The sequence below is a fragment of the Coregonus clupeaformis genome, chromosome 6, assembly GCF_020615455.1.
Source record: "Coregonus clupeaformis isolate EN_2021a chromosome 6, ASM2061545v1, whole genome shotgun sequence".
Classification (NCBI taxonomy): domain Eukaryota; kingdom Metazoa; phylum Chordata; class Actinopteri; order Salmoniformes; family Salmonidae; genus Coregonus; species Coregonus clupeaformis.
The window spans coordinates 17,126,925-17,146,627 of NC_059197.1; the positions used below are offsets into that span (position 1 = coordinate 17,126,925).

The following is a 19,703-nucleotide window of genomic DNA, read 5'->3' on the forward strand; positions in this document are numbered from 1 at the left end:
ATCAAGGTGTCAAGGCATATGAACTAACAGGTTATAGAGCAAACAACTCAATTATCACTTGGCTTCCGCGGTGACTTTACCCACGCAGTAGCGTGCGTGCGGAACTGCTACGCCACTTGTCAGGGTTTCTATAGTCTCCCTGGCTGTACAATCAGTGCTCTGTCTGCTAGCAGCATGTGCTCATTTGCCTAACCCCGCCTCCTTAGGCTCTGCTCACGTGCTCGACCAGATCCCGTGGCACTCACTGGCTGAGAGTCGTTCGTAGGAGAGCCATGTGGATGAGTTCTGGACCAGCTGACTGATGAACTATGGCACATTTCACATCTGAGAGACACGTGTAATGTAGCAACAATGTAGCAATTCTAATTCTCCCATAGGGAAGGCAAAAAATGTATGCATGTATCTATTTTTAAATCACACCATGTATGTATCTATTTTTAAATCACACCATGCTTCCCTGTCGGTCTCTTTTCATTAGTCCAGTTGACGTAGGCTGTTAAGTGTAGCCTAGGCTGTAGCATAACAAGTCCAGTGACCCAAAGAAACACGGTATAGAAATAACAGAATAGGTAGAGCTTTGTCCCCATATAATTTGGTAATTTAATAGGATCTCTGTTTGTCCCTATGATATTCTGTCCAAACGTCATCACTCTAGTCACACCTCTGTTACTCAAGTCCTGACGTTCTCATCCAGTCCCTTCAGCTCAAAACTCATGCGGTCCCACCCCTACACGTGTCCAGCAAACTAAGTAGTCTTTATTATGCTACATCCTCCCAGATTTGGCCTGGAGGGCCGCGCACGAGCAATCTCTTAATATCGACGGGAACAGATTGTCATTCTAGCAAGGGGAGGGTCGTCACTAGCTACCATAGCCACAAAGTCATAAACCCTTAATATGTCTACAATGTATCTTCTTAAAATGTGATTTTTAAACCTAATTTTAACCTTAACCATACTCCTACCCTTATGCCTAACTTTAAATTACGACTAAAAAGCAACAAAAAAAAATCCATTAATTTTTACAATAGGCCTATAGCCAATTTTGACTTTGTGGCTGTGGCAACTAGTGGAACCCGCGGGGAGGTCTAGGAGGCGGGGCCATTTTCAGGTTGGGGACCGATTATTAATCTTCGGATTTGCGCTCGTCTCGGCTACAGGTAGTCTTCAAATCCCGGCAGCTAGTTTATAAATTGAATGAGATATATGTAATAGAAACGCAGCGAAACACACGCAGAGATGACATGACATAAGGAAAACGTTGAAAGATAAATGAGGTGCTCTAGTCAAAAATAAGGCGATACGGAGCGCTATGCAAGTGAAGTGAACCACCAGTGGCAAAGAGTCTAAATTGTTATTGGAGGTAAGCTGTTTTTTAAATATACTTTGAGACTGAGACTTTTAAAACAATAATTTAATTTAAAAGGTGCACTGACCACAGTTGCTTTATATGTGGACTTTTAGACCTGATTTAAACCTGCTGACAAATATAGTTGTCATGTTCTTTCTTTGATTGATTTATTAGGCCTAATTATTTCTGATTTATTTCGTGCGTTTTGTATATCGCGTTTGTTAATGTGTAAAGCAATAGAGCAAGTGTGTCAGCTCTGCCGAAGTTGTGATGTTACATAAGGGATAGGGGAGGAGCCGCGCACGTTTGATACACATCATACACGTTTGTCCTAGTGGCCCTTTGTTTACAAAATAACACCACAGAAAGTTACCTATAAACAAAAGCTTAGTCGGAACTTCTTAAAACCTGCCATTGTGTATCATCATGAACAAGAAAGTGTAAGTTCTCAGGGGGCTATATAGACGCACAGCGTTACTTTGTGCCCCTCTAAAAAGCTTGAGGTGCAAATAGATTTCATTTAGTCAGCTATTGTTTAATACATCGATTTTTATCCAATCTTTCTGCTTACAAGTCCCATGACTGACTTAAAGCTCTTCTCCAAGAGACAAATATGTTTACCTCAACAGCTGAAATTCATGGTGGGGCTTGAGCTGTCATATATATATTTTTTTTTCAGATACTGTCACTTAAAGAGAGAAAATTGAGAGATTGGGGAAAGAGAGAGGGATGGAGGGAGGAGAGACGAAATTGTGTAAACATGTCTGTCAGAATAGGGTTAACCTATAGGGTCACACAGTGTTACATAAAGAAGCACATTTACATCTGCATACACTATATCGCTCTAAAGACTTCCCCACACACATAAATATGCTAAATCACTTCTGAAGCTCTCATGATCATATCTATGTTAACCACCATGATTTAACATCTCCCTTAGTGTGCCATCATGTCTGGTCAACACATGCAAAAAATTTGTATTTTTCATGGTGATGTTTAATTAGTGGGTGGATGTGATATTATCAAACACACAGCCCCCTCCCCCACATAGCCCACCCACCCATCCCCCCATCCTCCCGACACACACACGTACAGCCCACACACACAGGACCCTGCTGTATCTAGGAGTGAAGAGGAGGAGACAGACAAAGGGAACGGGGCTGTGGAGGGAGAAGTGACTGAGGAGGAGGAGCTAAATCAGAGATGATGTATCCAGCAGCATACATAATAATGTCATTTCAACCCACAAAAGAAAAACCCCTCACTATATATTTTTTTCTGGTACTTGGAGCCAAAGTGTTTCTATTTTGTGACAGGAGCTTTTTGAAGTACCATAGGCCTACGCATTTTAAAACATATTCCAGGGAAATGTTACTCAATGGTGTGTATTTGGTTCTTCATCAGGGCTCAGTATGCCTCTGGAGCAGGCTTGTCTAAGTGGGCGAGAGCCACGTGCATCCAGCAAGCATGTCAAGGACAGGAGCAACGCTGCCACCCTGCTGGCCTCAAGGAGTACTGCAGACACCGAGTCCTACAGAAGAGGCTCTCGCTGCGGCTCTGAAAAAGATTCTGGATATTCCGGTGAGGGAGAACATTCCGGACACTCACTCGCCCCCAAAACGTGTCAAACACCCACCCACCCCTCGCTCTTTCTCACTCAATGTGTTTCTCACACTGCCAGACTCCCTCATGAGTCATGACACATGCTCACTCATAGGCCAGGCAGTGCATGTCACAGCTCCCAATTGGATTACTGACTACAGTATGACAAGTATGTGATTTTTATTTTTATTTTTTATTTCACCTTTATTTAACCAGGTAAGCCAGTTGAGAACAGGTTCTCATTTACAACTGCGACCTGGCCAAGACAAAGCAAAGTAGTGCAACAAAAACAACACAGAGTTACATATGGGGTAAAAAAAAAAAAAAAAAAAAAAAAAACATAAAGTCAGAAATACAACAGAAAATATATATACAGTGTGTGCAAATGTAGCAAGTTATGGAGGTAAGGCAATAAATAGGCTATAGTGCAGAATAATTACAATAGTATTAACACTGGAATTCTAGATGTGCAAGAGATTATGTGCAAATAGAGATACTGGGGTGCAAAAGAGCAAATTAAATAACAATATAGGGATGAGGTAGTTGAGTGGGCTAATTTCAGATGGGCTGTGTACAGGTGCAGTGATCGGTAAGGTGCTCTGACAACTGATGCTTAAAGTTATTGAGGGAGATAAGAGTCTCCAGCTTCAGAGATTTTTGCAATTCGTTCCAGTCATTGGCAGCAGAGAACTGGAAGGAATGGCGGCCAAAGGAGGTGTTGGCTTTGGGAATGACCAGTGAGATATACCTGCTGGAGCGCAGACTACGGGTGGGTGCTGCTATGGTGACCAATGAGCTAAGATAAGGCGGGGATTTGCCTAGCAGTGATTTATAGATGGCCTGGAGCCAGTGGGTTTGACGACGAACATGTAGTGAGGACCAGCCAACAAGAGCGTACAGGTCACAGTGGTGGGTAGTGTATGGGGCTTTGGAGACAAAACGGATGGCACTGTGATAGACTACATCCAATTTGCTGAGTAGAGTGTTGGAGGCTATTTTATAAATGACATCGCCGAAGTCAAGGATCGGTAGGATAGTCAGTTTTACGAGGGCATGTTTGGCAGCATGAGTGAAGGAGGCTTTGTTGCGAAATAGGAAGCCGATTCTAGATTTAACTTTGGATTGGAGATTCTTTATGTGAGTCTGGAAGTTGAGTTTACAGTCTAACCAGACACCTAGATATTTGTAGTTGTCCACATACTCTAGGTCAGACCCGTCGAGAGTGGTGATTCTAGTCGGGTGGGCGGGTGCTAGCAGCGTTCGATTGAAAAGCATGCATTTAGTTTTACTAGTGTTTAAGAGCAGTTGAAGGCTACTGAAGGATTGTTGTATGGCATTGAAGCTCGTTTGGAGGTTTGTTAACACAGTGTCCAATGAAGGGCCAGATGTATACAAAATGGTGTCGTCTGCGTAGAGGTGGATCTGAGAGTCACCAGCAGCAAGAGCGACATCATTGATATACACGGAGAAAAGTGTCGGCCCAAGAATTGAACCCTGTGGCACCCCCATAGAGACTGCCATAGGTCCAGACAACAGGCCCTCCGATTTGACACACTGAACTCTATCTGAGAAGTAGTTGGTGAACCAGGCGAGGCAGTCATTTGAGAAACCAAGGCTATTTAGTCTGCCAATAAGAATGCGGTGGTTGACAGAGTCGAAAGCCTTGGCCAGGTCGATGAAGACGGCTGCACAGTACTGTCTATTATCAATCGCGGTTATAATATCGTTTAGGACCTTGAGCGTGGCTGAAGTGCACCCGTGACCAGCTCGGAAACCGGATTGCATAGCGGAGAAGGTACGGTGGTATTCGAAATGGTCGATGATCTGTTTATTAACAGTCTGAGGTGTTGTATTCCTAGATAGAGAAGGACACACATGTAGTCTACATGCACACTGGAGTATTGCTGATATAATTCCATGAATTCCTTCATGAGGAGTACTAAATTACTGTCCTTGATGATGTGTGAGTATGACCTCACAGTTACATGACTCACTCAGTAACCAGTGGGAAATGGTATAAAAGGAATCGTGTGTCACATTTCTTGTGAGGACAGCTCCCATCCCCCCCTGTATTTCTTCAATTCTTTACACTCCACTCTTCCCTTAACCTGCTTCTCTCTCTCTCTAAATTCAAATTCAGGCTGCTTTATTGGCATGAAAAACATTGTGTCAATATTGCCAAAGCAACAATACATTGTAATAAAATAAAGAATAACAAATAATAATATAAAATGGTAGTAAATAATAATACATAAATAACAACAATAAAATGGTAACAGTCAATAGAAATATAATAAATAGAAAAGGCTAAACATGGAAAATGAAACTATAACTGACTTATAACTAACTGTCATCCTCACCATTACATCAGTACTACAACTACCATCATCATTACTACTACTACTACCACCACCACCATCATTAAACTGCTATCATTACCATCACCCCTACACCCGTACAACTACCATTTAGAATAATAATCACAACAATAATAATAATAATAATAATAGTAATAACAATATTATTCATAATAATAATAATAATGATAACAATAATACTAATACTAATAATAAGTAAATTACTGCTTACTATGCAGATGTAAGTATTCAGTGTCCCTCAGGCTATGGCAGGCAAATACATATTTGGCTGCAAGAGGAGCCGTTGCTCCCTCGCCCATGACTATTTTTAGTTTTTCCTCTGGGTTTAATAAGTTAAAATTTGGAATAAATGTAGTAATTTCGGTGAATAATGAATCTCTTGGTGAGGAATATTTCTCACAGTAAAGGAGAAAGTGCATCTCTGTTTCTACCTCCCCTGTCGTGCAGTGACCACATACACGCTCCTCTTTGGGTAGCCATGTTTTTTTTTTTATGTCTGCCGGTTTCTATTGCCAATTGGTGGTCACTCAGCCTGTACTTGGTAAGGATCTCTCTGCTTCGTATCTCTGACAGAGTAGAGATAATCAGCCAATTCATATTCTCTGTTCAGAGCCAGTGTCACGAGTTGCAAAGCCAGAACCCAGAAGCAGACCAGGACAAGGTAAGTTGAAACGAAGGTGAGTGTTTATTTACAAATTCAAGAGTGATGCTGAATAATCCAGGGAACAGAGCGGGCGGCGTTGATTAGTTGTTGGGGGTGCAGTGGTTGATCCCATCATGGGTCGGCAGCCGCCGACCACCAGGCAGAGGTTGGATGAAGGTTCCGGACGGGTGACTGCAGATGGAACAAAACGGAGGTAAGTAAACAACAAGGTGCAAAAACAACAAAACTAACGCTAGGCTCTAAGACTGATACTCTGGTAAACCTACTGTTCATGGCTAACGATCCGGCAGGGAATGGATGTTAGGCCAGAGCCTAAGAAGGGTGATGATCAGGACCAGGTGTGCAGATTGCTGATGGGATGCAGGTGCGGAAATCAAGAGAGCTCCCCGGAGCGTTCCAGAACCCTCGGGAAACTGGAGATCACGAGCAGAAAAAACTAGTCCACAGACAGGACCCGACTCAGACTGCCGGGATCGTTACAGTACCCCCCTCCGACGAACGCCACCGGGCGGACTCCCGGAGCGCCAGGATGGAGGCGGTAGAAGTCACGGATGAGGTCAGCATCTAGGATCTGTCGCCGCGAATCCAACTCCTCTCTTCAGGACCATACCCCTCCCAGTCCACGAGATACTGGAAACCCCGGCCCCGCCGTCTGGAATCCATGATTCGCCGCACCGTGTAGGCAGGACCACCTCCGATCATCCGAGGAGGAGGAGGAGGAGGCGGAGGAGGCAACAGAGGACTGAGGAAAACCGGCTTGAGGCAGGAGACATGAAAGGTGGGATGGACTCTGAGCGTCCTCGGTAGTTTGAGTCGAACTGCCACTGGATTGATCACCTTCTCCACCACAAACGGACCAATGAACTTCGGTAACAACTTCCTAGACTCAGTCCGTAACGGAAGATCCCGTGTGGCCAACCAGACCCTATCTCCGATGGGATAGGTGGGAGCGGGGATCCGGCGACGATTCGCCTGGAGCTGATACCGGTCCGAAACTCTAAGGAGTGCCTTTCTGGCCCGATGCCAGGTCCGGTGGCAACGACGAATATGGGCCTGAACAGAGGGCACTGAGAGCTCCTTCTCCTGAGAAGGGAACAAGGGAGGTTGGTAGCCATACAGGCACTGGAAGGGAGACATCCCAGTGGCAGATGTAGGGAGAGTATTGTGGGCATACTCAACCCAAGGCAACTGAGAGACCCAGGAGGTGGGGTTGGAAGAGACCAGGCAGCGTAGCGTGGTTTCCATCTTCTGGTTGGCTCTCTCCGCCTGACCATTGGATTGGGGGTGAAAACCAGATGTGAGACTGACTGTAGCTCCAATGGCCAAACAGAAGGACTTCCAGACAGCAGAGGTAAACTGAGGGCCACGGTCGGAAACGATATCACTGGGCAACCCGTGGACCCTGAAAACCTCCCCTAACCAGGATCTCGGACGTCTCCGAGGCAGAGGGAAGCTTGGCAATTGGCACAAAGTGGGCGAACTTGCTGAATCTGTCCACGATAGTCAGAACGACCGTGTTCCCCTCAGAAGCGGGCAACCCAGTGACGAAGTCCAGGGCCAGATGCGACCATGGTCGCCGGGGAATAGGAAGGGGGTGAAGTAGTCCAGAGCTGGGCCGATTGGTACTCTTATTCTGCGCACACACTGGACAGGCAGCAACAAAACCCCGAGTATCCTCGGCCATGGCAGGCCACCAAAAAGCGTCTGCGAAGAAACGCCATTGTCCGAGCCACGCCAGGGTGACAAGCCATCTTGCTGGCGTGGGACCATTTGAGGACAGCAGGACGAACCGACTCAGGCACAAACAACCGACCGGATGGACCGTTACCGGGACCGGGCTGAGTCCGAAGGGCCGCCAGCACCTCCTCCTCAATCTTCCACATAACTGCTCCCACGACGCAGTTCCGGGGGAGAATTGTCTCGGTCTTGGACCCACTCTCCTCCGTCTTGGAGAACATCCGGGACAAGGCGTCCGCCTTGCCGTTCTTAGATCCAGGTCGGAACGTCAGGGAAAACTTGAATCGTCCGAAAAACAACGCCCACCTGGCCTGACGGGAGTTGAGACGTTTAGCCGATTGCACGTAAGCAAGATTCTTGTGGTCAGTCCAGACAATAAACGGTTGCTCCGCCCCCTCCAACCAGTGGCGCCACTCCTCCAAGGCAAGTTTCACCGCGAGAAGCTCCCGGTTACCCACATCGTAATTCCTCTCCGCAGGCGAAAGGCGACGGAGTAGTAGGCGCAGGGATGGAGTTTACTGTCCGTGGAGCATCGCTGCGACAGGATGGCGCCAACTCCCACATCAGACGCGTCCACTTCAACGACGAACTGACGGGCCGTGTCCGGTTGAGAGAGAATCGGTGCGTTGGTGAATCGCCTCTTCAAATCCAGAAACGCTCGATCCGCCTCCGGATTCCACTTGAAGGTCCTGATACTGGAAGTCAAGGCAGTTAACGGAGCGGCCACACGGCTGTAATCCCGGATGAATCTGCGGTAGAAATTCGCAAACCCCAAAAATCTCTGGAGCTGCAATCTCGTACCGGGCTGGGCCCATTCCAGAACCGCTCTAACCTTCTCCTGGTCCATCCTAATCTCTCCCCTGGAGATGATGTACCCGAGAAAGGATGTCGTGTGGGCGTGAAACTCGCACTTCTCGGCCTTCACGAACAGGCGATTCTCCAACAATCGCTGCAGAACCTGCCGGACATGCTGGACGTGGTCGGAAGGTTCCTTCGAGAAGATCAGAATGTCATCCAGGTAAACAAACACAAAGAGACCGATCATATCTCTCAGGACGTCGTTCACCATACTCTGGAATACCGCTGGAGCATTGGTCAGTCCAAACGGCATCACCTGATACTCGAAGTGACCCATCGGTGTATTGAAACCCGTCAACCACTCGTCCCCCTCTCTGATCCGGACCATGTGATACGCATTGCGTAGGTCTAGCTTGGTGAACACCGTAGCACCCTGTAAGGAGTCGAAGGCAGAACTCATCAAGGGCAGGGGATACTTGTTCTTGACCGTGATGTCATTCAACCCCCGATAATCAATGCACGGTCGAAGAGAGCCATCCTTCTTACCCACAAAGAAGAATCCTGCCCCCAGGGGTGATGACGAGGGACGAACGAGACCAGCAGCTAGGGACTCCTTGATGTAGGTCTCCAAAGCCTCACGTTCAGGTCGGGAGATACTGTATAACCTTCCCTTGGGGTAGACAGCTCCAGGGAACAGGTTGATGGCACAATCATATGGTCGGTGGGGAGGGAGTGACAGAGCCTTCTGCTTACTGAAAACTTCCCCCAAATCGTGATATGTCTCGGGAACCAGGGACAAATCTGGGGGTTTAGCCTCAATCACCTGACTGGGAACCGAATGGGGACAGGCAGTCTTGAGACAGTTAGCATGACAATCAAGGCTCCAACTCGTTACCTTGCCCGTCACCCAATCGAACGTGGGATTGTGTTCCTTCAGCCAGGGGTATCCAAGGACCAGAGGAACATGGGAAGACGGCAGAATGAAGAATGAAATCATCTCAGAATGATTCCCCGACAACAGCATCTTAACCGGTTCAGTCCTCATCGTGATACGTGCCAGACTACTGCCGTCCAGAGTGGTAGCTTCAATGGCTTCCGGCAATTGCTCCTTGGAAAGCCCCAGCTGTTCCACCAACTCGGCATCTAGAAAGCTTCCATCGGCACCTGAATCGATAAAGCGTTAATCGCTAAGCTCTGATTCCTGTTCATAAGGGTAGCCGGGAAACGGGGTCTGACAGAGGTATTGAGAGGTCGAAACTGGCTCGCTAAAAGTCCTCCCAACTTTAGCGAGCCGCGCAGTTTGACGACCCGACTGGAACCTGAGAAGCTGATCGGTTGGACGGAACCCATTGCTTCTCCCTCCTTCGCTCTCGGACTCGATTATCCACCCGAATAGACAAGGCTACCAAGCTGTCCAGGTCACTAGGCTCCGGATAGGAGATCAACTCATCCTTGAGCTGCTCCGACAGACCCTGGTAAAAGGCCGCTTGCAGAGACTCCTCATTCCACCCACTCTCCACAGCCAACGTCTTGAACTCGATCACGAAGTCGGCCACGCTGCGAGTTCCTTGGCGAAGCGAAAACAGGCGCCTAGCTGCGTCCCTCCCTCGGACGGAATGGTCGAAGAGCTTCCTCATCTCGGCCGTGAACCCCTGGTATGAAGCCATGCAGGGATCCTGTCGTTCCCAAACGGCTGAAGCCCACTCCAGCGCTCGACCACGCAGCAACTCAATCACAAAGGCTATCCTAGCCTTGTCTGTGGCATAAGAGTAGGGCTGTAGATCGAACACTAATCCACACTGCATAAGGAAGGAACGGCATCTTCCCAGCTCCCCCTCATATTTATCCGCGTCGGAACCTTGGGCTCACGGAAGGACACAGCTCCAGAAGCGGCAGGCGAGATGGGTGAAACCGGTAGTGGATCCTCCACCGGAAACTGGCGTTGGTTCTGGACCTCCGTCAGACCGGTAGAAAGGTTCCGAACTGACAACGCGATCTCCTGTAGTACCGTGCTATGATGGCCCAACATCTTCTCCTGCTGGGTAATGGCATGGCGAACAGAGTCCAGGTCCGCTGGGTTCATTACTGGCCGGATCGTTCTGTCACGAGTTGCAAAGCCAGAACCCAGAAGCAGACCAGGACAAGGTAAGTTGAAACGAAGGTGAGTGTTTATTTACAAATTCAAGAGTGATGCTGAATAATCCAGGGAACAGAGCGGGCGGCGTTGATTAGTTGTTGGGGGTGCAGTGGTTGATCCCATCATGGGTCGGCAGCCGCCGACCACCAGGCAGAGGTTGGATGAAGGTTCCGGACGGGTGACTGCAGATGGAACAAAACGGAGGTAAGTAAACAACAAGGTGCAAAAACAACAAAACTAACGCTAGGCTCTAAGACTGATACTCTGGTAAACCTACTGTTCATGGCTAACGATCCGGCAGGGAATGGATGTTAGGCCAGAGCCTAAGAAGGGTGATGATCAGGACCAGGTGTGCAGATTGCTGATGGGATGCAGGTGCGGAAATCAAGAGAGCTCCCCGGAGCGTTCCAGAACCCTCGGGAAACTGGAGATCACGAGCAGAAAAAACTAGTCCACAGACAGGACCCGACTCAGACTGCCGGGATCGTTACAGCCAGATAGCAATTTAGTCGGCTTTGGGATTTTGTTTTGTTTTTCCAATGTTGTAAATATGAGTCCTTTGATTGGTTCATGATTTTGTTTATTTGAATTATTTATTTTGAAGCAGTGCTGCTGTCAGCTTGGTTGGTTAGGTCCAACACCAGCTGACTGAGAGGGCTCGTTTCTGTGCTCAGCTCTTGGGTTTGAAGTGCTTTAAATTGGAGACTTGAATTTGGACTTGAATTTAGGTGTAGCCAAAATTTTAATGATCTTTTTTGTACTTTCATTACCACTGGAAAGCGGCCCAATTCTGCCCTACATGCATTAGTTGGTGTATTTCTTTGGACTTGTAGAATTGTCCGACAGAATTCTGCATGTAGGGCTTCAATTGGGTGTTTGTCCCACATTTTAAAGTCCAGTTTATTGAGTGGCCCCCAAACCTCATTTCCGTAAAGAGCTATTGGTAGGATTACGCTGTCAAATATTTTGGTCCAAATTCTAATTGGGATGTTGATTTTGAATAATTTCATTTTTATTTCATACAATGCTCTGCAGGCTGTTTCTTTGAGTGCATTCACTGCCATATTAAAGTTTCCCCGATGCAGATATGGTCAGACCAAGGTATGAGTCATTTTTAGTGTGTTCAATTATGGTGTTGTTCAGGGTGAATTTATATGTGTGTTTCTGACATCTGGTTTTTGTTCTGGAAAATCATGATTTTTGTTTTTTTGAAATTTACTGCCAGGGCCCAATTATGGCAATATTGCTCTAGAATGTTAAGATTCTGTTGAAGACCTTCTTTGGTTGGTGATAGAAGAACCAAATCATGAGCATATAGCAGGTATTTTACCTCTGTGTCAAATAGTGTGAGTCCTGGGGCTGCAGAATGGTCCAACATGTCTGCTAATTCATTTATATAAATGTTGAAAAGGTTTGGACTCAAACTGCAGCCTTGTCTCACACCTCGACATTGAGAAAATAATTATGTTATTTATTGCACACTTGTTTTCTGTGTACATACATTTTATTAAGTCATACACCTTACCACCAAGCCCACTTTGGAGATCTTTGAAGAATAGCCCTTCGTGCCAAATAGAATCAAATGCTTTTTTAAAGTCAATAAAGCAAGCAAAGATTTTGCCCTCTTTTTTTTGGTGGATGTATTTATTAATTAGTGTGTGTAAGGTGTATATATGGTCAGTAGTGCGATGGTTTTTATTTATTTTATTTCACCTTTGTTTAACCAGGTAAGGTTGGGGAGAAAGCCAATGTGACATTTACAGTTGAAGTCGGAAGTTTACATACACCTTAGCCAAATACATTTAAACTCCGTTTTTCACAATTGCTGACATTTAATCCTAGTAAAAATTCCCTGTCTTAGGTCAGTTAGGATCACCACTTTATTTTAAGAATGTGAAATGTCAGAATAATAGTAGAGAGAACAATTTATTTCAGCTTTTATTTCTTTCATCACAATCCCAGTGGGTCAGAAGTTTACATACACTCAATTAGTATTTGGTAGCATTGCCTTTAAATTGTTTAACTTGGGTCAAACATTTCGGGTAGCCTTCCACAAGCTTCCCACAATAAGTTGGGTGAATTTTGGCCCATTCCTCCTGACAGAGCTGGTGTAACTGAGTCAGCTTTGTAGGCCTCCTTGCTCGCACACACATTTTCAGTTCTGCCCAAAATGTATAGGAGGATTGAGGTCAGGGCTTTGTGATGGCCACTCCAATACCTTGACTTTGTTGGCCTTAAGCCATTTTGCCACAACTTTGGAAGTATGCTTGGGGTCATTGTCCATTTGGAAGACCCATTTGCGACCAAGCTTTAACTTCCTGACTTATGTCTTGAGATGTTGCTTCAATATATCCACATAATTTTATCTTCCTCATGATGCCATCTATTTTGTGAAGTGCACCAGTCCCTCCTGCAGCAAAGCACCCCCACAGCATGATGCTGCCATCCCCATGCTTCACGGTTGGGATGGTGTTCTTTGGCTTGCAAGCGACCCCCTTTTTCCTCCAAACATAATGATGGTCATTATGGCCAAAGAGTTCTATTTTTGTTTCATCAGACCAGAGGACATTTCTCCAAAAAGTACGATCTTTGTCCCCATGTGCAGTTGCAAACCATAGTCTGGCTTTTTTATGGCGGTTTTGGAGCAGTGGCTTCTTCCTTGCTGAGCAGCCTTTCAGGTTATGTCGATATAGGACTCGTTTTACTGTGGATATAGATACTTTTGTACCTGTTTCCTCCAGCATCTTCACAAGGTACTTTGCTGTTGTTCTGGGATTGATTTGCACTTTTCGCACCAAAGTACGTTCATCTCTAGGAGACAGAACGCGTCTCCTTCCTGAGTGGTATGACAGCTGCGTGGTCCCATGGTGTTTATACTTGCGTACTATTGTTTGTACAGATGAACGTTGTACCTTCAGGCGTTTGGAAATTGCTCCCAAGGATGAACCAGACTTGTGGAGGTCTACAATTTTTTTCTGAGGTCTTGTCTGATTTCTTTTGATTTTCCCATGATGTCAAGCAGAGGCACTGAGTTTGAAGGTAGGCCTTGAAATACATCCACAGGTACACCTCCAATTGACTGAAATGATGTCAATTAGCCTATCAAAAGCTTCTAAAGCCATGACATCATTTTCTGGAATTTTACAAGCTGTTTAAAGGCACAGTCAACTTAGTGTATGTAAACTTCTGACGCACTGGATTTGTGATACAGTGAATTATAAGTGAAATAATCTGTCTGTAAACAATTGTTGGAGAAATTACTTGTGTCATGCACAAAGTAGATGTCCTAACCGACTTGCCAAAACTAGTTTGTTAACAAGAAATTTGTGGAGTGGTTGAAAAACAAGTTTTAATGACTCCAACCTAAGTGTATGTAAACTTCCGACTTCAACTGTACTTATTACATTTTTTTCTTGATGAAAGGTTTGAATTCTTGAAATAAAAATGCGACAGAAAACCTTTCCCAAGTTGCAGTTTACACATATTCCCCTGTAATTATTGGGGTCTGATTTGTCTCCACTTTTGTGGATAGGGGAGATGAGCCCCTGGTTCCAGACGTCAGGAAAGCAGCCAGAAGTTAGTACCATGTTGAACAATTTAAGCACAGCATTTTGCAACTCAGGTGTGCTGTTTTTCCAGCATTTCATTTCTGATATTTAGACCACAAGCTTTCTTTGGTTTTATAGATTTTAGCATTTCATTTAGTTCTTGTTGGGTTATTGGGTAATCTAATGGATTTTGGTTGTTTTTAATGACTAATTCAAGTCTTTTTGTGGGATGTTTTTGTATAGATTATCAAAATAAGTTTTCCAAATTGCTTCATCTTGTATGGCTAATTCTTGTGGCTTTGTCGTGCTTAAATTGTTCCACATGTCCCAGAACTGATTTTGGTCAATTGCGTTTTCAATTTCATCAAGTGTCTTTTTGATATAATTCAATTTCGTGCGTTTCAGTATATGTTTATTACATTTACATTTTTACATTTTAGTCATTTAGCAGACGCTCTTATCCAGAGCGACTTACAGGAGCAATTAGGGTTAAGTGCCTTGCTCAAGGGCACATCGACAGATTTTTCACCTAGTCGGCTTGGGGATTAGAACCAGCAACCTTTCGGTTACTGGCACAACGCTCTTACCCACTAAGCGTAGCTCTGGGTTGTTTTGCTGCTTATGTTTATCATTTGACATTTGTCTTAGGTGTTTTCTAATTGTTTTACATTCGTTATCAAACCATTTTTCAGAAACATTTTGTTTTTTGTTTCTGATGTATTTCTTTGGTTTTCTCAAATTTGCTTTTGATGCTGCTTTTTGGAATATTCAATTAATGTTTTGAGTAGCCGAATTGACACCTTCTTAATTTTTTTGGTGTTGTGAGTTATTGAAGACCTGTATAGAGTTAATCATTTCATTTGAGTTCAATGTTTCAATTAATTTCTCTGCACTGTTTGGAGCCCATCTGTACGATTGGTTCATGTTGTAGAGTTTATTGGGCTGTTTTTTTAATGGGTATTGCTGGTTAATTTCTTCAGAAACACGTTGATCTGACTGTGATCTGACAATGGTGTCTGTGGTCTGACAGTGAATGCACTAATGGAGGAAGGGTCGATGTCAGTGATGGCATAATCGACTACACTTGTCCCAAGAGCTGAGCAGTAAGTAAACCGACATAAAGAGTCCCCTCTGATTCTACCATTAAGCATGTACAGGCATAAGGCTCGACAGAGATGCACTAACTCCTTCCCGTTTTTGTTCAGTATTTGGTCAGGACTGTTTCTATTATTTATAATAGGGCTACTGTACAAGGAGGGGTGTCCAAATATGTGGACGTAACCTCCCGCGTCAGTGTAGTCAGGCTCAGAACCTGTTCTCGCATTGAAATCTTGACAAAGAAGCACTTTACCCTCTGCCTGAAATTGAAGGATTTCTGTATTGAGATTGTCAAATAACGGATCATCATAAAATGATGAATCTGAAGGAGGAACATAAGCTGCACATATGTATACATCATTGTCACAATAGATTGTACCTTTGTTAAGTTTTAGCCAAATGTGGCTAGTACCTTTATTCATTTCATTCAGTGCTAAATCCTTCTTATGCCAAATTATTATTCCACCTGAGTCCCAGCCCTGTTTAACATTTTTAGTTTTGATTGATGGTAGTAAACTTTCTCTATAGCCTGAGGGACACTGAGTATCAATGTCTCCACGACACCATGTTCCAGTAGGATTATGATGTCCTGTCCCTTGATGTTTTTAAGAAATTCTGGATTTGTTGTTTTAGAACCAAAATGTGAAGAGTATAGGCCCTGGATATTCCAAGAGCTGATAGTTAATGATCTCATTTATAATAAGTGATATTCACTGGTTTGAGTAAAGTACATTGAAAAAAATAAAAAATATATATATACATACAAACACACACACATATATATACATACAGTGAGGGAAAAAAGTATTTGATCCCCTGCTGATTTTGTACGTTTGCCCACTGACAAAGAAATGATGAGTCTATAATTTTAATGGTAGGTTTATTTGAACAGTGAGAGACAGAATAACAACAAAAAAATCCAGAAAAATGCATGTAAAAAATGTTATAAATTGATTTGCATTTGAATGCCTCTCTCTCTCTCTCTCTCTCTCTCTCTCTCTCTCTCTCTCTCTCTCTCTCTCTCTCTCTCTCTCTCCCCTTCTCTCTCCCCCTTCTCTCTCCCTATCTCTTCCCTCTCTCTCTGTCCCTCTCTCTCTCTCGGCTCCCTCTCTCTCTCCCCATTTCGCTCCCCCCCTCTATCTATGTATCTCTCTCTCTTTCTCTCTCTCTCTCTCTCTCTCTTTCTCTCTCCCCCTCTCTCTCTCTCCCCCTCTCTCTCTCTCCCCCTCTCCTTCTTCCTCTCCTCCAGACAACAGCTGTACAGACTGGCTCCATGTGGATAGAGAGGACCAGGGCAGCAGCGCGAATGAACCCAGGGGAAGGGAAGGTCTTCAGGGCCAGGTCAAGCCCGGAGGCCCCGACCTCACCCCCATCTTCATCATCAAGAACGTGGTGCTCAAACAGGTGAGAGAGGTGGGAGGCAGGCTTGAGGTCAATTCCACTCAGTTAGTCAATTGAGAAAGTAAACCAAATTCCAATTCCAAATGTTCCTAATTGAAAAGCATTGAAGAGATGGGAGGACTAGAGCATGAAACTGATAAGAAAGACAGCACAGGAGGTGGGCAATCATAAGGCAGGAGAACTAAAAGGAGAGACAAATAGAAAGGAGGAAGAGGAGGTGACAGGTGGAGGAGGAAAAGGAGGTGACAGGCGGAGGAGTAAGAGGAGGTGACAGGCGGAGGAGGTAGAGGAGGTGACAGGTGGAGGAGGAAGAGGAGGTGACAGGTGGAGGAGGAAGAGGAGGTGACAGGTGGAGGAGGAAGAGGAGGTGACAGGCGGAGGAGGAAGAGGAGGTGACAGGCGGAGGAGGAAGAGGAGGGGACAGCGACAGGTGGAAGAAGAGGTGACAAGAGGAGGAGGAAGAGGAGGTGACAGGGACAGGAGGAAGAGGAGGGGACAGGAGGAGGAGGAAGAAGAGGTGACAGGCGGAGGAGGAGAGGAGGTGACAGGAGGAGGTGACAGGTGGAGGAGGAAGAGGAGGTGACAGGTGGAGGAGGAAGAGCGGGTGACAGGTGGAGGAGGAAGAGGTGGTGACAGGGACAGGTGGAGGAGGAAGAGGAGGGAACAGGTGAAGGAGGAAGAGGGGGTGACAGAGACAGGTAGAAGAGGTGACAGGTGGAGGAGGAAGAGGAGATGACGGGGACAGAGTGTGAGGAAGAAAGCAGCTTTTGAATCATCAGAAAATGAGTTGTCTGATAAATGTTACAGTGAGCCAGGTCAGAATGATCAAATGGTTTTAGGGATGTATTTGATGGCACCATAAGACTCTTACAGCAAGTCCCCTCAAATAAGTTGCCCTTTTCTTTACAGTATGTGTTAGCACGAGGAGTTGCCTGTCTTTCTCTCATCTTCCCTTCATCTTTCATATTTCCTGCCCCCCCCCTCCCCTCCAGAATGGCTCAGACCATCACCTCCAGAACCAGCTAAACTGGGAGAACAGAGGAGGAAGTTCCAATGACTCTGGCCCCTGTCATGTGATCCTGGTCCAGCAGCCCAGTGAAGCCTCGCCCTCACCCGCATCCCCAAAGCCCCACAGAACACAGTCCCGGAGAGCTGACAGCACAGCCAGGAAAACCAAAAGCAGAACCTACCTGCCCATTCTTAAGTCCTACCCCCGTATCGCCCCCCATCCCAGCAAGAAGCCCTCAGACAAGACCCCAGTGGACCCCCATGTTAAGGGGACTGGCAATGAGGACCAGAGCCAGGACAAGAGGGATGAGGTGTCCACTACTACTCACTTACTGACACCAACCAGAAAACATGTCCGGAAGCAGCCGGACCCCAAGAGAAGCCTGTCCCACTGGAGGAGCCCTGCCTTCTCCCACTCCCCTAGTCCCCGCTCTCGACCCCGCTCTCGATCTCCCTCCACACTTTCCAGCTTTGGCTCCCCCTCTGTGTCCAGCTCCGACACCACCACCGCCTCCTCCTACTCCTCTTCCGGTGGCTCCTCTCCCCTCCCGGCCAGCAGGTGGCCCCGCAGGCACAGTCCAGGCCTGTCCCAGTTCAGTGCGGCGCGCGACAGGCGCTTCCTGAACACGGTGGGCATCCTAAGCCAGTCAGGCCTGCTTGACATCACGCTGCGCACCCAGGACCTCCTCCGTCAGACCAACGCCACAGACCGAGACATCACCCAGCTCCGCCAGCACACCCAGCTGCTGTTGCAGGCCACCAACCATCACAACAACAACAACAACCCCAATAACAACAACCCCAGTAATAACAACGACAACAACAACCCCTATAACAACAACAATCCCAAGAACAACGATCCCAATGCCAACACAGCCAACGCGGGCTGGGAGAGGATACACCAGGCTATGGCTCAGTCAGGCTGCTACCCCAGCCTCAAGAACCTGGGGAGTGAAGAGGATCACCACAGTTATAGTCCAGAGCCAGGAGTGGGACGGGACGCCAGTTTCAAGAGAGATTCAGTTGGCCCTAATATCGCCACTCATACCCACAATGGTTTGGAGGCCCCGGCCCCACCCTCGCCCCTCCTGGCCCCCATATCAGATCTGCTCCCACAGTACTGCCCTGTTTCCCTGGCATTCTCTAATCAGCGTCACCACGTCCCGCTCTCACTCTGGGCAGGCCAGAGCCAAACCCCCTGAGACATTCACCATCATGCCCCCTGACAGTTCCACCCATGGGGTCTTCTCTAGCACCTGCCCAGGGAAACGCAGGGCACCTGGCCAGTTTGTAACCCTGTGTAACAATCAATTCAGTTCATGCTCCAATGAACCCAAAGTATGTAGTCTGTATAGTAACATGTTTCCAACGGTTACCCCAGCAGAGACATTACTAGCCTCCCAAACAAAGACAATAAAGGTTGTTTTGGCCTCTTCTTCAAAGACTGCTTGAGGAAATTCCTGGAGATGCTGAAGGGAAGAGGTTGAACGTTTAATGACGCGTGAGACAATGTTGAAACGGACAGCGCTACGCTACACTGTATTTCTGCACAGCGTCTGAATGCTACTCAATGCCTGCCATAAAAACTCTGCTTCAGCTTACCTTTTTGTAAGCTGAATATCAATAAACTTCACCCCGTATAGAGAAAATATACTGATAATGTGCATTATTTTTGTATTTGCCATACATAAAAGACTGACCAGGTGAAAGCTATGATCCGTTATTGATGTCATCTGTTAAATCCACTTCAATCAATTAGTGTAGATGAAAGGGAGGAGACAGGTTAAATAAGGATTTTTAAGCCTTGAGACAATTGAGACATGGGTTGTGTATGTGTGCCATTCAGAGGGTGAATGGGCAAGACAAAATATTTAAGTGCCTTTGAACAACGGGGTATGGTAGTAGGTGCCAGGCGCACCGGTTTGAGTGTGTCAAGAACTGCAACGCTGCTGGGTTTTTCACGCTCCACATTTTCCCGTGTGT

At 46.2% G+C, this 19,703-nt stretch overlaps 1 protein-coding gene across 1 annotated transcript; it reads left to right on the top strand.

Annotated features, from left to right (window-relative positions):
• Window positions 1-1,105: 1,105 nt before the first annotated feature.
• Window positions 1,106-19,429, top strand: LOC121567779 (CLOCK-interacting pacemaker). Its single transcript, XM_041878056.1, has 4 exons — window positions 1,106-1,361; window positions 2,754-2,930; window positions 16,561-16,715; window positions 17,705-19,429. The coding sequence occupies exons 2-4, from the start codon at window positions 2,762-2,764 to the stop codon at window positions 18,920-18,922; spliced, it is 1,542 nt and encodes a 513-aa protein (XP_041733990.1). The 5' UTR covers window positions 1,106-1,361; window positions 2,754-2,761; the 3' UTR covers window positions 18,923-19,429.
• The last annotated feature ends 274 nt before the right edge of the window (window positions 19,430-19,703 follow it).